Source organism: Necator americanus, chromosome III, assembly GCF_031761385.1.
Source record: "Necator americanus strain Aroian chromosome III, whole genome shotgun sequence".
Lineage (NCBI taxonomy): Eukaryota > Metazoa > Nematoda > Chromadorea > Rhabditida > Ancylostomatidae > Necator > Necator americanus.
Window position 1 is genome coordinate 40,987,803 of NC_087373.1, and position 16,648 is coordinate 41,004,450.

General features: G+C 41.1%; 5 protein-coding genes across 8 annotated transcripts; 3 read left to right on the plus strand and 2 right to left on the minus strand.

The window, feature by feature from the left end:
• Nucleotides 1–794: 794 nt before the first annotated feature.
• Nucleotides 795–6,754, minus strand: RB195_012491 (uncharacterized protein; the record flags this gene model as incomplete). 2 transcript variants are annotated; one of them, XM_064194373.1, is made up of 8 exons in its annotated part: nt 795–909; nt 2,148–2,219; nt 2,283–2,345; nt 2,895–2,940; nt 3,039–3,085; nt 3,173–3,273; nt 6,323–6,487; nt 6,671–6,754. In XM_064194373.1, the coding sequence occupies 8 exons, from the start codon at nt 6,752–6,754 to the stop codon at nt 795–797; spliced, it is 693 nt and encodes a 230-aa protein (XP_064051955.1). The 2 variants fall into 2 exon arrangements, with proteins under 2 accessions (XP_064051955.1, XP_064051956.1); XM_064194372.1 differs by having other exon boundaries at nt 2,895–2,961.
• Nucleotides 6,755–7,254: 500 nt separating this feature from the next.
• Nucleotides 7,255–13,012, minus strand: RB195_012492 (uncharacterized protein; the record flags this gene model as incomplete). Its single annotated transcript, XM_064194374.1, has 13 exons — nt 7,255–7,290; nt 7,347–7,511; nt 7,623–7,748; nt 8,681–8,833; nt 8,892–9,042; nt 9,321–9,410; nt 9,592–9,707; nt 9,807–9,951; nt 10,004–10,090; nt 10,365–10,513; nt 12,358–12,504; nt 12,793–12,885; nt 12,938–13,012. The coding sequence occupies 13 exons, from the start codon at nt 13,010–13,012 to the stop codon at nt 7,255–7,257; spliced, it is 1,533 nt and encodes a 510-aa protein (XP_064051957.1).
• A 193-nt stretch (nt 13,013–13,205) lies between these two features.
• On the plus strand, nt 13,206–15,163 carry RB195_012493 (uncharacterized protein; the record flags this gene model as incomplete). Of its 3 annotated transcripts, XM_064194375.1 has the most annotated exons (4): nt 13,206–13,251; nt 13,354–13,917; nt 14,001–14,140; nt 14,270–15,163. In XM_064194375.1, 4 exons carry the CDS (start codon nt 13,206–13,208, stop codon nt 15,161–15,163), a joined length of 1,644 nt encoding a protein of 547 aa, XP_064051958.1. The 3 variants fall into 3 exon arrangements, with proteins under 3 accessions (XP_064051958.1, XP_064051959.1, XP_064051960.1); XM_064194376.1 differs by lacking the exons at nt 14,001–14,140; nt 14,270–15,163 and having other exon boundaries at nt 13,354–13,955; XM_064194377.1 differs by lacking the exons at nt 13,206–13,251; nt 13,354–13,917 and having other exon boundaries at nt 13,976–14,140.
• A 486-nt stretch (nt 15,164–15,649) lies between these two features.
• On the plus strand, nt 15,650–15,985 carry RB195_012494 (uncharacterized protein; the record flags this gene model as incomplete). The annotated part of the gene is made up of 1 exon (XM_064194378.1): nt 15,650–15,985. The coding sequence occupies one exon, from the start codon at nt 15,650–15,652 to the stop codon at nt 15,983–15,985; it is 336 nt and encodes a 111-aa protein (XP_064051961.1).
• Nucleotides 15,986–16,156: 171 nt separating this feature from the next.
• On the plus strand, nt 16,157–16,483 carry RB195_012495 (uncharacterized protein; the record flags this gene model as incomplete). The annotated part of the gene is made up of 1 exon (XM_064194379.1): nt 16,157–16,483. One exon carries the CDS (start codon nt 16,157–16,159, stop codon nt 16,481–16,483), a length of 327 nt encoding a protein of 108 aa, XP_064051962.1.
• Between the last annotated feature and the right edge of the window lie 165 nt (nt 16,484–16,648).

A 16,648-nucleotide genomic window follows, 5' to 3' on the forward strand; every position in this document is an offset into this window, starting at 1 on the left:
TTCATGTGTCTGTGAAAAGCCAGAGAGAACATTCTCCTTGAGTTACGAACTCCGAATAGATGACTCCTACGGTTCTCAGCTACAACAAATTTCGATTATTTATCAGTGAGTGCTCGAGTAACATCATTGCATAATGGGGGATATGAGAAGAATCGCAACAAAAAAATTACCAAAAGCCAGTTTTTATGGTTTTTTTTTCTATCGACTTCCAAAAAATCAACACAAAATCCCAAGAAACCAATTTCTGAGAAATCAGCACAAAATCCCATAAAACCAATCCAAGACGACAGAGGGATATAGTGGAGCTGCATTCGCATGAACCAAATCCAGTGCAGCTTATGAGCGGATTTTAAAACTGAGCACCCAACCGTTCATCTTATGGCATTTCATTGGTAGTTTCGGTCTCCTCGGTCAGCATGCAGCGAGTTTTGGGACAGACGGCAAATTCGAACATCAACATGAAGACTGACTCGAAATATCGAAAACAGGGTGGATGCAATAGATTCGATCACAGCGTACTCATTCTAGGCTTAGGTGAGTTTGGAAAGAAGCTCCAAATTTGTTGTTGCAGATTTACAGGTTACTCCATTGCATGCGGTAGTACATAATGAAGATTGCCTTGTACCTCTAACACTATCTCGACCGTCAAAACAAGCTACAATACCTCTAACACCCGCTCAGAAATCACAAAACAAAAGTTGTGATATGTCGTAAAGTTAACAATATCCACGAATGCAATAAAACGGTTACAGAGGCAGAATATCGAACAATTTAATGAATTTACGAACGACAAATCAGTATCTTCTGTATTCACGACTCGACCTACTGCTTGATCCACTTGAAACGCTCGTATTGCGGTACGTGTAACGACCATCTCTCCCACGTTCTCGCCATCTGTCGCCACTACTCCTGGATTCAAGCATTAGGACATTGTTTAGCACGTGCTTCAATGAGAATTTCAGCAGCAAAAAAAAAAATCCTAGCAAGTTCAGATATGAAGACAGCTACAATTCAATACAATTCAAATCAAATCTGCCTGTTCATTAGGGAAGCTAAAGTTTCTTAAAACCAAGAAAGAAAAAAAATACAGATATTGTAAATATCTGTATTTTTACTAGAGACTACAAGAGAGAAAATATGCAAAAGTAAAGCGAAATACCAACAAAGACTCTTCTACTCTGTATCCATCAAATAGAATAGGAAGGTCCGCGTCTCGAAATCCAATCGATTCAAACCCGAGTGAATTAAAATGGGACAATTGGACGAATTCGGATAGAGAATGCATAAGAGGTAAAGCGTAAACAACGAATATAATAGAACACATGTGTAATATATGTGTGGGGATCCAGTGAAATGTTTAAGACCGACTATAGAATTCAGCAATATAAACACCTTGTTGAACTCGGCAACAACACAGCCGAGTAAATAGATACCAGAACCGAAAACCTAATGATGCGTACGGAGACACCCATCTCCATTTCTTAGTTTCTAATTGTGGTAATTTTTCAGACCTCCTGCACAAAAGACAGCTAAATGTTACAGGAAATTAGGAGTATGATTTGCTCGTGATGAAAACCCTTTTGTCTCTTCTTGATGTGAAACACCACTTGGATGAAGCATACTTGCTCTGCCTGAGGATCCAACCATGATCTCAGATAAATCAGAGCTCAATCACTTCAAATTAGATGTGTAGTTTAAAAAATGCTGCTAAGTAATCAGTATTAACAGAACTGTAATGGTTGCAGAATGCGAAAGAAAAATAGAGGCCCTTTAAAAGAGCTACCTAAAAGTGCTCCCATGAGCTCCGGTTAATAAAGGAAGGTTTTTTTCTAGTGTATCTGCTGAACAGTGAAGAAAGGCTTCTCTCAATTGTATAAATTTCACTGAATGGACTGATTTGCTCTAACTGAGCTATTACGCTGTTGTTTACGATGACATTGAAAACTTATGAAAGAGGTGGTTTATCAAATTGTCATATACCAAACACAGTTTTGATGTTAGTTAACCAGCTGGGAAAATCGTACCAAAAGGCGAACGAACTATCTTGAACTTCACAAAAAAAAACTGAATGGAATCTGTATGACTATTATAAGACCTACAGGTGCTTCATATAAAATTAAGTGTAACTGCGGGGAAAAAAAACTTACAAATCGCCACTTTCGAACATTCTGTTGTCTGATGGCTTTGATGGAAATGTTCTTCTTTGCTCACCACCTGGCCTAGAAGTGGTGGAATTTACAGATGGCACGACGGTTTAATCCTTAAAGTTATTAAGAAACAACCTTCCTGAAAAACTCGATCTAGGCGTGTCGAAACGTCCAGGTGCGCTGGTGCGCATTTTGAAGCTATAACACGTACAAATTGAAATTCGACGCTGAATTCAGTTTAGTATAAATTAATTTAGTTAGTTTAGTATAAACTCAGTGGAGTTTTTTTCTCTCTGTACTTAATTTCGCAAACAGGTTGAAGGTTCAGAGAGGTGAAAATGATAATCTCAGCCATAAAAATCATTTTACCTTTTTTTCACTTCTAGTTTCTCGTTATTATAGTGTGCGCTCAACTGCATATTATAGCTTCGTGATGGAAGTTTCTACATTCTACATTCTACTGTTTTCCTCTCTAAACCAGGATACTAATACATCGTCCATCTGAATCGTTACATTAGACTAATATATGATATATGGGTTGTATCCATTCAAACTTCACAATCACTTACATCCAGTTGTATCACTCAATAAGCATTCACAGCGATTAGTTAGCATAATTTCTTCATGTAAGACCTACGACCCAATACTTGTTAGAACTCATCTACCCTCATCTACTAGTCATCTACTAGCCACCCGGGACCATTATATAACACACCTTCGAATCTATGAATGATAATCTCAACTAACCTAGGATATGAATTTGGAGGAGGCGGAGGCGGCGGTGGGGTCAACACTGCAACACTGGGCGATTGTGCTGTAGAAAAAATTAGCTCTAATTTAACATATCAGAAGAGCTTCTATAGACCAATTTGATGAAAAGAAAAAACTCACGAGAGGAATGGTAATGACCGCTCCAACGTTCATCGTAACTGTTTTGTCTGAAAAAAAACTTCAAATAGTGAAATAAGTCATAACGTCAGTGATTCACTTTTTCGAAAACCTGGACAAAAAATTCAAGTGTGTACCTTGCATAATCATTTCTACGGTTACCCGGATACGAGGATGAGTGAGAAACCGGATAAGGCTCCCGCCGTTTAGAGTCTAATGACCTTCGAGATAAGGTGCTCTGAAGTAATGAATACATTGCAGTTGCTTTTATGGGAAAGATGATGCATCCATACGTGATTATGAAAGCAATACTAGTAAACCTTATATGACATGAAAATGCACGAAAGTTCACTCCTTATAATTGAAAATAAATAAGCACCCCATGGAGTGAGTTGGGAAGAATTGACGGTTTAGGAGAACAAAAGAAAAAAAAACTATCTGACTATAAAAACTAAGTAAGAGGAAAGACCTTATACGAACTGTTTATCAGAAACAGCATTGGTCCATATCCTACGTAATCTTTTGGATTTTTCGGCGTGGACATGGACGAATCGGTTTACTGATTGATAAACAAAATAAGTAATTGGACAACAAATCGATGCAAATGCAATGACTAGTGATCTTCGTACATCCTATGTAATCACCAAAAACAATTGTAGTTTGAGCTTTCTCGTCTCTCAAAACCTCGGCAAGCTTCTATTTACGTTTTCTGATAGTGTGCCTGCGAAGTTTTATTAGATGGAACCTTTATTTGGCCGACATTCCGATTTTTCACCGTTCTCGAAGACCTAAATAGAGGTTGATTGAACAACCCTAGTCTTACTCCGTTCAGTTGCACAATACCCTGGGTCAGTGTTTCGATAATCATTGAAGGTGGTAGGTAGTGGAAACGGAACCCATATTCACTGAAAATAGTGTAACGTAGTGCTCCACCGGATGTGGGAGAGTTGTTAGCACGTACTTGTCACTACTTAGTGTACCAGCGAATGAGTATTGCTGTGAATGGATCACTAGGGACGATATCGATTATTTGATCTACACACAATATCAGGCTGTCATAGATCACAGAGCGATACAAGTGGCAAGAACTCATTCGGCATCGGCGAGCATTCGGTTCTATCATTCATTGAGGGTTTCTTTCAAGAATGCCTCCAACATGTTCCTTGTCGATATCTCTGTTTCATGAGCCAGTATAGCAGATTCACATCGTAATCGTTTCCGTTGTTGGCATCTAGTCTATACCTTCCAAGTGATGTTATCAAACTATTACGGCGTTTTCATGCCATATGTTAAATAATCCTCACTTCAAGATTACTACCGGTTCCCCCAATTTACGTTGCATTGCACATCAAGCACTCGTATATTTCCTTATTTGTGCGCAGTCGCCTGTTTTTTGTATAAGAGTAAGTAGCATATCTTTCAAAAATGCAGTATCTGTCTTATAATCTGTTCCTAACAAGCAGGTTTTTGATGTTCGCATTTGGGATATTTATCAGGATCACGTCATTTTGTAATTGTGCTTGAACAATAATGCGCTGGACAGCGGCACTGACACTGCCAGAAATAGAGGAAAGACAAAGAGAAAGTTTGTTTTCGCGTGTAACGTTGCTATTTACAGTGCAGGTTTTCGGTAATGTGATTGGCTTGTCACTGAGCAGTGACCAGTGGGCGCTATCAGCTGCATCTCATCCAGTGGAACACTCATCCAGTGCCCCTGAAGACGGTGAAAAGGTCGAAGCGTTAGGCAAATAAAAGTTCCATCTAAAAACCTCGCAGGCACGCTATTTGAAAACATAAACTTTATTATTTTAACAAAATCATTTACCTTCAACACGGTTAGAATTTTAGATAAGCTAAAGATTAGTTATTCGACCATACACTTCTTTGTTCTTTATAACTAATTTCATATAAGCGACAAATTTCGATCGAATTGTCTTGGGCAATTCTTCGAGTACGAAGGTATCAAGAAAGACCTATGGAACTTGTTTAGCCAAGGTAAGGAAGAACTGTGTTAATGAACCAAAACAACGACAAACCAGATACAAAATTAAAGCAACGGTTTAATGTGCGAAAAAGTATGACAGCATCATTGTTTTATCCTACAGCCAAGATCATAAACAGAGATAATGATATCGTGATCAATATGATCATGACAAACATTTTTACGATTGTTGTGTCCAATCTAATATACTAACAACGTTACTCATCTGTATGATCGCACGCGTTATGCAAAGTTCGAATGTTTAACACCTTGCTTTCAACTTGAAACATTTAGACTATTCAAGAAATTTTAGACAAGAGAATATTGCTTTCTGTTGTGATACTCGAAACGAAAGGCTCAAGAACAGCAAAGGAATTTCTCCTGTCTACTTTTCTACGTTACGGGAAAGAAGAAACAGGCATCATTTAGAAGAACATTTAAACAGATTTCAATTTCAGGCATCAGTTAACCATACGTGGCAGTATTTGGTGATGGATTCCCTGCTAAGCAAAGATGTTGAGATTTCTCACGAAACTAAAGTCAAAGAAATTCTCGAAAAAAAAGTTCCTCCAATACAATGATTTCTACATTAGCCTGAGTACTAAAGCGAGAAGTGAATGTTCCTAACCTCTTTCTAGAACTGCACAGGAATGGTTACATTCTATCGCTTTTTGTAAACAAATAGAAGCCAACTTTTTATAAACACATTTCGGAGAAGGAAAGAATGATGACTAGTAGATAGATGTCTGAAAATCAAGTACTAAACAAGAGAATCAGTGATGCATTAAGGTGAGTAAATAATTAACTAACTTCTCGTCTCTTGCGTAAAGAAAAGGACAAGGAAGAAAAAAAAAAGAAAAATAAGAATAGAACTACACATCTCGGATCAATGGGAGCGAAAGGAGTTAAAACGAGATCTAGATAAAATTAGAAAGTGATCGCAGTTTGCTTTACAAGATGAAACCCTCTGCAGCTTCTGCAACTTCACACCGCTTTATTTACTTGGTTTTGTTAATTTTCTTTGCTTATTTAATGCCAGTGATTTTGTGCTAATGCGACCCTATCATTCAGAAATACAACATAAATTTTATAATTGGCGAACGCTATTATACAACTAAAGACTTGGAAAGTCAAATACGCAAACAGACTACACAAAAAAGAAATCCGGCGAAGTTCCAACACTAAAATGCAGCATGAACGGGACAAAAATGATAAAAGAAAATTCGATGGATGAGTTTAGTGAATGCTGTTAAGTGAAACTGACAAAAAAAAAAGTCAAGCAAAACTTTTGAATCGCTTCACTCACATGTTTCGAGCCATTTCTGGGCTTCACCATTAAGGGGATGTCGAACATGTGAATACCATCGAGGGTTTCAACGGCAAATGGGACGCTCTCTTCGTCTTCGAACACCACCATGGCAAAACGGTGACCGTTCTTTTCAGTAACCGCTACTCTTTCAAGAGGACCAACCTTAAAGAGTCGACTTTCATAACAACAACTTTGAGGTGTACTCTCTGATGAGCCCGTAAATATAAAACGAAAGAAACAACAACAAGCACTGACTGACATGCTAAGTTAACAGACACGAGCAAATAAATAATGTATTCTCGGAATAGTTTGGAGCCTATGCAACTGTAATAGAAAAATACACACCTGAGTAAACAGCTCCTCCAGTAAATCACTTGTGACTGCTTGTGAGAAATTGCTAACATAACATGTACGATCTCCTTCATCCATCTTTTAGGAATAAGCAGCTGTTCAAAAATGACAAATAAACAATAAAACAGACATGACACAATTGAACTATAGGGTTACCCCTGGTTGACTTGAACATCTATTTGATCAAAATAAAAAAAAAAGAATATAGATTTAAGATTTTATTAACGAGAATTGAGGCTCAGTTACAAGTAAAATCAACAAAAAAAAAGAGCATCAAAAAAGAAGTCACAGTAATTAATTTAATTCAACTACATGTTCTAATTTCTGTTATCCTCTATGGAGTAAAAAATGACTCTCAAAAACTTTTTAAGAAAGAAGGATTACCCGGCGAACTAGTCACATATACACCTCAGCGAGGTAACAGGATTGAGTTTTCAAGTCGCGATTGAGATCAGTGAAAATCATGAGTGATCAGAAATCTTTTAAACAAAGTACTCAGAATAAAAAAAAGGACTGTTGATGAAATTTAGAAAAATGAGGAAATTACACTAGTGACGAAAGAAAGATATGCAGCAACTTCAATATAATGCGTTTCGAGAAGAATTGTCCACCTCCTAAATAAAATGTTAGAGAAATTTTCTAAACCATGGCAAAGCCAAGGAACTCAAACCCGTTGAAGAGCTCTCAAGTCAGCTATCCATAAATCTTGCCACGATGTTTGGACAGTCTTCTCAAACTTGCTTCGTGTTGTCTCTACTTGATTTTTGAGCTTGTCTATCTCCTCTGCCGTAAGTCGACTTAAAGGTAGGTTTGTTAGATATGAAAGATCACCTTCCTGAAATGACCACCGATCATGTCTCAAAAAGTTGAGAGGACTCTTGAACTGCAAAACAATAATAGAAAAATAAAATAAAAACAAAAGACACAAGAAAGAAAACAAGTCCACCTTATCCTTCCATATTCTCATCGGATCTACTTCAAAACCCAAGCTCAGTAATTCATTTTCCAATTCCGCCATGCTTTTTCCACTTGGACGAACATCACCACTGACAATTGCCTCTACGAATCTTAGCTAAACATTTAGAAAACAATAAATAAGGTAGCACGATGGGTTGATCATCAAATACATGTATGCGACAAAATAGTCTGAATAATTCCCGTGCACACAACACCTGATTTTAACTGCATCATGCTAACTACAGGAAATACAAACTATTTGCGAAAAAAAAATCGGATGAAAAAGGTGAAGAAGGACTTGCTCTTATCTGAAGCACAAAATTCCAAAATGTTTGAAATCTCTGACAAATATTGGTGCAATGACGTACACGGCAACTTTATAGCGGCTTTGAAAACTACCACCGGAATCCGCTGGAAGAAATCTGCGCCCATATTCAATGTCGTTTAACAAGCTGAAGAAATGCGCTCTGACAGATAAATAAATCTGAGTTGAATAGAATGCATGATGAGGGACTTGTCCACGAATAAGTGTGTCACGCAGCGGAAGTAGATACCCAATCGTTTCACCATTAAAGGCGTTTGACCAGAAAACAGTCGTCTCGCAACGAAATACTATTGCATCGTGTGTGGGTCAGCAGATTGACAAAGTGGTGATGGATATCACGTTGTAAAAGGGAGTCGTAGCTGGTTTCAGTTCATTCGTATTTATCCAGCCGAGGATGAACACAGGATACGGGCTCTGGTTCGTTCTCAAAGTTACTGATATTATTCCGCGATAATATACGATCTCTGCTTTGGCTTCCTCTGTTCGTCTCGCCATTATTCTTCCGCAATCGATAACGAATTTGGATGTTGATTGGCGGGAACATGCGAGCGTTATTTGTACGGCTTTGCAGACACACGATCATCAACAGGACAAAGTGTGGTTGCAGTAACCTCTACGGGTCTAGCTCATGTTGCGAACATTGCTAGCAGTCATTAACCTAACCACTGACTTTTCAATGTTGTGAAATCAAAGAACCTAATAATAAGTGATTAAGTTTTCACCTGATTCTCAACTCGTCTCTTCTGAGCGTCTAACATTTTTGTTTCGTACTGTTTCCTTTCCTTATATTTTTGTTTTCGAACTTGAAAATGTTCATGCATCACATCTGCTACTGAAGTGTACTTCTTGAGATGACCGTATGGGTCGAATAGGACCTGAAAAGTGCTCGATTATATATTTAAGGCGGGGTCTACATGAAGCATAGATCACTACCATCGATTTTGTCGTTATCGTCGTGGATAGTTTGAACTTTTTCATAAGTTCCGAATGCCGACCAGCAGTTTTTCGACAGCGCGCGGTGAAATCTCTACCTAACTCCACCACGAATCGAACACCCCTTTCAGTGTGATACTCCTTGAATCCACTGAAAAAAAAAGAACCTGTGCTGCTTGTTCACGACTCTTCTTCCGGAACTTTTCAGCGGAAAATTTCAATTCCAGTGAGTCCGATCCTTTCTCAATTGTAGTGAATCTAACCATTTTGACTGCTTATTAACGACTTGTGCCTAGCTTGCGTGATTTTTTTGCTGACAACTAAGAACTGGGATGCTTGCAGCGGCCACATCTCTCTCATTTTCTCTAGTCATTTTTGGACTTAGACCAAAAACAGCACTGGTACAAGATCAAAAATCGTCGCAAATACCTTATTAGTCCTCTTGATTGCAGATCATTCAGAGTGTTTTGTTTATACCTGTTCGTCCATTCGCCAACAGGCAGTTCAGTTATTTCAATGCTGAAATAAACACCACATTAGGAGGATTTAATAAGCATTACAAGGAATAATGGAACTAAGACTTTGATATTAGTTTATAAAGTAGCAGATTCGCATCTATATAGTTAAGGTCATCCAAAAGAAAAATGAAATGAAATAAGCTACCAAAGCAATGACAAGAGCAATTCTTATAGATTTCTACCTCAGGTTTGATGCATTTTTGCGATGTGATGGAATAATCTTGAATTTTCCTCTAATTTCGTAGCTATTCTCGCCTATCTCCTCGATTTTCCCAGAGAAACCGGAGAACGATGGGATCTGCAATTAACATTATCACGCCATCAATTATTGACTTAATAGTCCCTGAACTTTTGTCTAGGGGCACCATTGCACCTTAGATGAAAGCAATAAATGTACCATTTTCTCAATTTCATCTCCATCGATTAGACGGCGAACATTATCAATTACTTCGAGGATGCTGTGGCTTAGCACATGGGTAGACCAGCCTGTAGCCACTCCATCTGCACCATTCACAAGAACTACGGGGATAACTGGGCAGTACCTGCACAATTTGATCTACAACTGACCAATAATAGTGGTAGAGCATATTTTACCAGTCAGGTTCGACTTGCTGATTTTCTTCTTGTAAATAATTGAGCAATCCGTCATCAGCTGCTGGGAAAATCAAACGTGTTATTGGTCTGTAACATGTGTCTACTGAAAAGTGGGGAAAAGAAAAGTTGTTTTTCGATAGAACCACAACGCTACAGCTGAAATCTGAAGTCGTATTCCGAGCAACACTTTTCAAATTTTGTTATCCTTTCCCATTTGATGATGTTGTGATCCAATGAAAATAGCAATCAAATAAATAAATAAATAAAAGTTGGATAAAAAGCACACGGAGAAGTAGAAACTAGACACTAATAAAATGGTAGAAATTGAAACGAAAATGCAAGTCATGAATCGCAACGGTACTTTAGGCAAGTATAGATATATCGTGAACTGGCTGCATCATCGCCTCCTTCATGTCTGGTACCAAATTGCCCCAATGGTTCCAGAAGACACACATTGTTCATCCCTACGAAATCCTGTGCCATTCTCACTATAGTTGTTACTAAAGTTGCCTGAAAATAATAAATTCGGTCCAGAACTTGGCAGATACTTATCAGGTTGTTGGGAAAGTAATACAGGATCTATCACTTCTATTACAGAACCTATCTCTATCTATTATTACGGGACCCTCATGGATGTAACTTTGAACTTCGTTTTCCATGGAAATACTTCAATATTCGAATTGAAGAGAGCCTTATTAAAACCTAGAGCTTCGGAAAAATCCGTTGTGATTTAAATGGATAAAAATATGATGTGCTCCTTCTGATCACTGTTATGGGTTTTCCCAGTATTTAAATTTGGAATAAGGAAATAAAACGAAAATGCGCGATTTCTGCTCACTTGGTTTACTCAGTTGCAGTTCAGTCCGAAAAGTACTGCAGGGAATAAATATAGGTAAAATAAGAAGCTAGTGAAACCTACACCTGTTTGGTGCAGCGTTTCGAATCGTTTAATCAATGCTGCTTCAGTTTCATAATCAAACCAGTCGGAATCCACCCTATCATATGAATTTGTTCCTTAAAATCATTCATTTAAGGTGTAAACAAAAACGAATTTTAATTACTCGAATCACTCATGATTTATGCTAAAGAATTAAAGGCAGCGTACGACGTAGTGTGGAAACCTGATTGGAATAAGTTAATAATAATAAAGTTCGAATTATAATGTAGATTAAAATTAAGAGCGTAGTCCCGCTCAACCCTACTTGTCCTAGAAAACAGCGTTCGTTCCTATGAAGTAGGTTGGTGCCATCTCTGTGTACGCGCCACATCCATGTGCGAGCGGTCCGAAAGTGATAAGGTCTCTTTAGCAGCCGATTCAAGCAAAAGCAACGGAAGGGCTGCTGAGAGGACCGGAGCGTGTATAAGGCGGCCCGTACCTCGTTTGCGTAGGAGCAAACGCCGTTCACATGGCGTTTTTTTCAGGAGGAGTAAACTCTTAAGTGGGGCGCACATGTAAAAAAGTGGTGCACTCCATGACGGACATATACATCATAAGCGCTAAAAGGGTCAAGGGAACTGAGCGTGGTCACGCTCATATTCGTAATCAACACCCTGAGCTCATACATTTTCCATGAGGTTTCCCTGCTACGTCAATTTTGTGATACGCTACCTTTAATCGACGGCTTCTACCCGTTGTTCGCTTATCCACATTCTTTGAGATTCTATCCTTCTAGTAGCCATCACTGTGCCTGCAGTGGCAATTGATAGAGCAAATGGAACACAAGCAAGTATATCAACAGGATGAGTCTGACAGCTCTACCTAGTTAAATTCCACTGCGTTATTTGAAACCGGGATGGGTAGTGGAACTGTCTTTGAGTCCTTCCGAACGTTCTGTGTTTGGGACTTTTAAAGAGAGCGTCTCATAATGAGATAACCCGCCGGAAAAGCTAGAAATGGGAATTTAGATTGCGGGGTGGTGCCGTTTTTTTTTTTACGACGATTTCAATTGCAACCCGCTAACGCGCAGCATCCACGATCGAGCAGTCAAAAGCCTATGAGTTTTCTTCGACTGCCTGGTCAAATAAAACCATAGAGGACTGTTCTAACGTACCTCGTGATAACCAAAGTGGTTCCCACGCCGTTTATTACACCGTTTAGGGAGAAATGAGCGAAAACACCCCGGATCCCGCAAACTACAACCACATCTCTAGCATTCCCTGCGGATTCTCTCAATGTGGCATCTTGCACCGGCAAGATCGTAATCCACCATGAAAAATATTTTGCTAAACAAAGTAGCACGTGCCGACATCACAAAAACACACATTGGAAGTTAAGTCCAAACACTACCATTATTCTCAGATTAACTTTCCCTACAACCTGATACCAACACAAGTCTTCTGCCTCACTAACCAACCTCTCCATGATGATAAGCCTCGTTGAGAGCGACAGCCGCAGCAAGTTGATTCACTTTAATCTCCTTATTGGAATTTCTACGTAGTAACGTGTGCATCACTTTTCGTTGTGATGGTTTTAGACCATCGACAACGGAGGGAATTGATCGCTGAAATCCACGTAGTACAAATGGAGGGTTGAAGTAGAAAAGCAAAAAGCTCATCAGTTTCGCAATTAATCTCCAAAAAGCATCGTTACTAATTAAAATTCACACTAGATTTAGTTGAGATCAACTGAAGATAAATTTTAAAACAAAGAGGTGCAACTTTGGTGACCACCTAATGAGAAAACTAACTGAGCAAAAAGCAGTAATTTTACTCTAATAGCACTGAAACCTGGTAAAAATATTAAAATATTAAATAACTAAATAAATATGAAATATAAAACCTAGTCTAACCTTTAAGTCAAGCAGTGAATATCGAAACAACTCATGGTCCACAAATTCTGAGAATGTCGCTTCATTCGCAGATGTACCGTTCTGCGTTGCTTCCTGTAAAAAAGTTCACCTTGAGGAGAAAAACAGATAAGATCTCTCCCCTTACTGGCGATTGCACCGACCGCAGCCTCTCGCTAATCCATCGCTTCCGGTCGTCGGATCTGCGTTTTTCAAACGCCATTCGGATTTTTTCATCGTCGTTCTCACCGTCATATCGAAAACTCACTAGGTGTTTTTCGAAATTTGAAAAATATTCGCGAGCCTCCTTTGACGTAGATGTTCCTAAGAAAACTATTTTTTTCCGTGATGTCATTCTTAGTAACGGCAATCAATTTCTCAGTATTACCGTTAATACAGCGCCATTTTATTTAAGTATGTGGTTTGTCCACGGATCTCCCTCACTAGAGGGATCACAGCCCGGTTAGTCGCGAGGCTACGTGGTGCGTCCCTGGGTGGCGGATAGGGGGCTAATCGCGGACCAAAAGCGACCTTGCGCTTGCCCAGAGACGCAGGTGGATTCAGGGGATGGACTCCCTGTTTCTGCTGAGCCAGGACTGACTCATGACATCCTTGTATCCCGCACGTCGGTCCGGCCAAAAGCCTGCAATCAAGTGACTGGGAGGTGCAAGGGAGGCGGTTTGGAGTCGCCTCCAACAAATAAGCTCCACATATCCACTCCAAAAGAACGGAAGTTCTCCCAAAAACTCATGGGACTAGAGGATTGCAACCTGCCCATGGGTTTCAAATTTTATGCAAAATACAGTAATAGAAAAGAGTCTCCTGATTCCGGAGGAAAGCCTGGTACGGTAGCACCAGGTAGGATGGGATTGCAGGAGTCATGTAGGCTACCAAAACGGAAAAGGACTAGGATGGCGATCTGTACTTATAAGGCACGTACGCTTGTATCGGAAGCGGCCATCGAAGATCTGATGATGCAAGCTAAGAAGATCAAGTACGACGTCATCGGACTGACCGAGACGAGACGACGTCACCCTCTCAACGCCGTGTATGAAACTGGAGAAGAACTGTTCTTAGGAACATGCGACAGTAGAGGTGTTGGTGGAGTTGGCGTCCTCGTCAACACGAGTATGCAAAGAACATCGACTCTTTTGAACAACTTATGACCCGAATCGGACGTCTGCGGATGAGAAGATGTGGCCCAACACTAGCTTTGACTATCTTCGTCGCTTACGCTCCAACATCAAGCTACGAAGAAGAAGAAGTCGAAGCTTTCTACATGGACCTGGAGAAGTTCTACCGAGAAGACCATGCCTTCTACAAGGTCATAATTGGCGATTTCAACGCCAAGGTTGGCCCGAGAAGAACGCCGGAGGAACTTCACATCGGGACCCACGGCCTACAATGGAATGACCAGGGAGAGAGGCTCTCCGAGTTCATCATGACGACTAAGACCATCCATGGGAACTAGCAATTCCAGAAGCTCTCCTCTCTACGCTGGACGTGGGAGTCACCCGGTGGAGGGTACCGTAATGAAATAGACCACATCATCGTCAATAAAAGGTTCTGCCTGACGGACGTCGGTGTTGTACCAAAGTTCTATACGGGATCGGACCATCGCCTCCTTCGAGGAAGATTTTCCTTCACAAGGAGAGCAGAGAAAGCCGCCAAGTTCAGAGAGAGAAATCCCAGGACTACCATCAACTGGGATCTCTTCGCTACGCTAGCCGGCTTTTGTGAAGATTCCGCAATGGACAACATCGACGAGGAATATGACCGGCTTGTTGAACACCTTCACGACTGCGCGAAGAAGGCTGAGAGTTTTAAACCCACCAAGAGGCGCCTGTCTCTTGAAACTCTTGAGCTGATACGCCAGCGTGGAGCCGCACGAGCCGCAGGGAACCAAGAACTCACGTCCGAGCTCGCAAGGCTTTGCAGAGAGGCAATAAAGGAAGACCTTAAAGAGAGAAGAGCAGAAGTGTTGGTTGAAGCTGCAGAGGCGGGGAAAAGCATCCGCTATGCCCGTCGAGACTTCGCCAGTCGCAAGACGAGGATGACTGCTCTCCGGAACCCAAAGGGAACAGCCATTGCATTGCGAAGGGGGATGGAGAAAATCATCTACGACTTCTACTCTGATCTCTTCGACAGCCATGTCCACTTGCCTCCTCACCATCTGAGGGAATATGGACAAGTCATTCCAGAGGTTCTCCTGTCCGAAATACGACATGCTATCATGTCGGTAAGAAATCGTACGGCACCCGGTCCCGACAGAATAAGACCAGAACACCTGAAGAGCCTTCAGCCAGTACTCATCAACACCCTGGCGAGGCGCTTTACACGTTATCTGTCGGAATGCAAGGTTCCTAAACAGTAGAAGACCAGCAAGGCCGTGTTGTTGTATAAAAAGGGAGATCCACATGACATCGGCAACTATCGTCCAATCTGCCTACTGTCCGTCATCTACAAGCTCTTTACAAGAGTAATCCTTAATAGGATTGAAAAAGTCTTGGATGAAGGACAGCCATGCGAGCAAGCAGGGTTTCGAAAAGTTTCAGTACGATTGACCACATTCACACTGTTTCGAAACTCATCGAGGTATCATGAGAGTACAAGATGCCGCTCTGTCTCACCTTTATCGACTTAAAGAAGGCCTTCGACTCGGTTGAGACGGAAGCGGTCGTGGAAGCCTTGGACAACCAGGCGTTCCTACTCAGTATATAAAGGTACTTCGAGAGTTGTACAGTAACTTCACGACCGGAATTTCGCCATTCTACAAGAACATCATCATTGACGTGAAGAGGGGGTCCGACAGAGTGATACAATTTCACCCAAAATATTCACAGCCACCCTCGAGAACGCAATGCGAAAGTTGGAATGGGACGACTTGGGAGTGAAGGTTGATGGTCGGCAGCTACACCATTTGCGTTTTGCTGATGACATCGTACTGATAACACCTACCATCAGCCAAGCGGAACCAATGCTGACCGAATTCGACGAAACATGTGGATGCATCGGTCTTCAGCTGAATCTACAAAAGACGATGTTCATGCGGAACGGATGGGTTTCGAATGCCCCATTCACGCTCAACGGAACGAACATATCCGAATGCACCAGCTACGTTTATCTGGATCGGGAACTGAACATGATGAACGACCTGACCCTCAAGCTGGGCAGGAGGAGACGAGCGGCATGTTAAGCGTACAAGAGCATCGAGGATGTAGTGAAGAAGACCAGGAACACCCGGCTCCGTGCTCACCTCTTCAACACCACCGTACTTCCTGCTTTGACCTATGCTTCGGAAACCTGGGCATTTCGCAAGCAGGAAGAAAACGCGGTGAGCGTCATTGAGCGCGCAATTGAGAGAGTGATGCTAGGAGTATCCCGTTTCACGGAAGTGAGGGACGGGATTCGAAGTTCTCCCCTACTTCAGCGGTCGAGGATTAGAGACGCCGCCGCGTTCTCCAAGGAAAGTAAAGCAAGGTGGGCCGGACACGTGATGCGCCTCAAAGACAACCGTTGTACCAGAGCGCCGAACGACTGGGTTCCCCGCGATATTAAGCGCACTACAGGAAGACCGCCGGCCCGATGGTCAGATTTCTTCACGAAGTCCTTCAAAGAAAAATATGATGCCCTTCGTGTCCCACGCGAAAGGAGGAACCACTGGGCTACTCTGGCCCGCGATCGGGACAAATGAAAGAATTACTGGCGCCCGCTCGACCAGTTCGAAGGTCAACGGGAGTCAAGGTGATCAAGGTGATGTGGTTTGTATTTACTACGTCGCCATATTTTTTACACACAACAGTGTGACTCTTCGAAAAGAGGTAAAGGAATATTAAAGAAGTTTCTTCACGATTTAGCG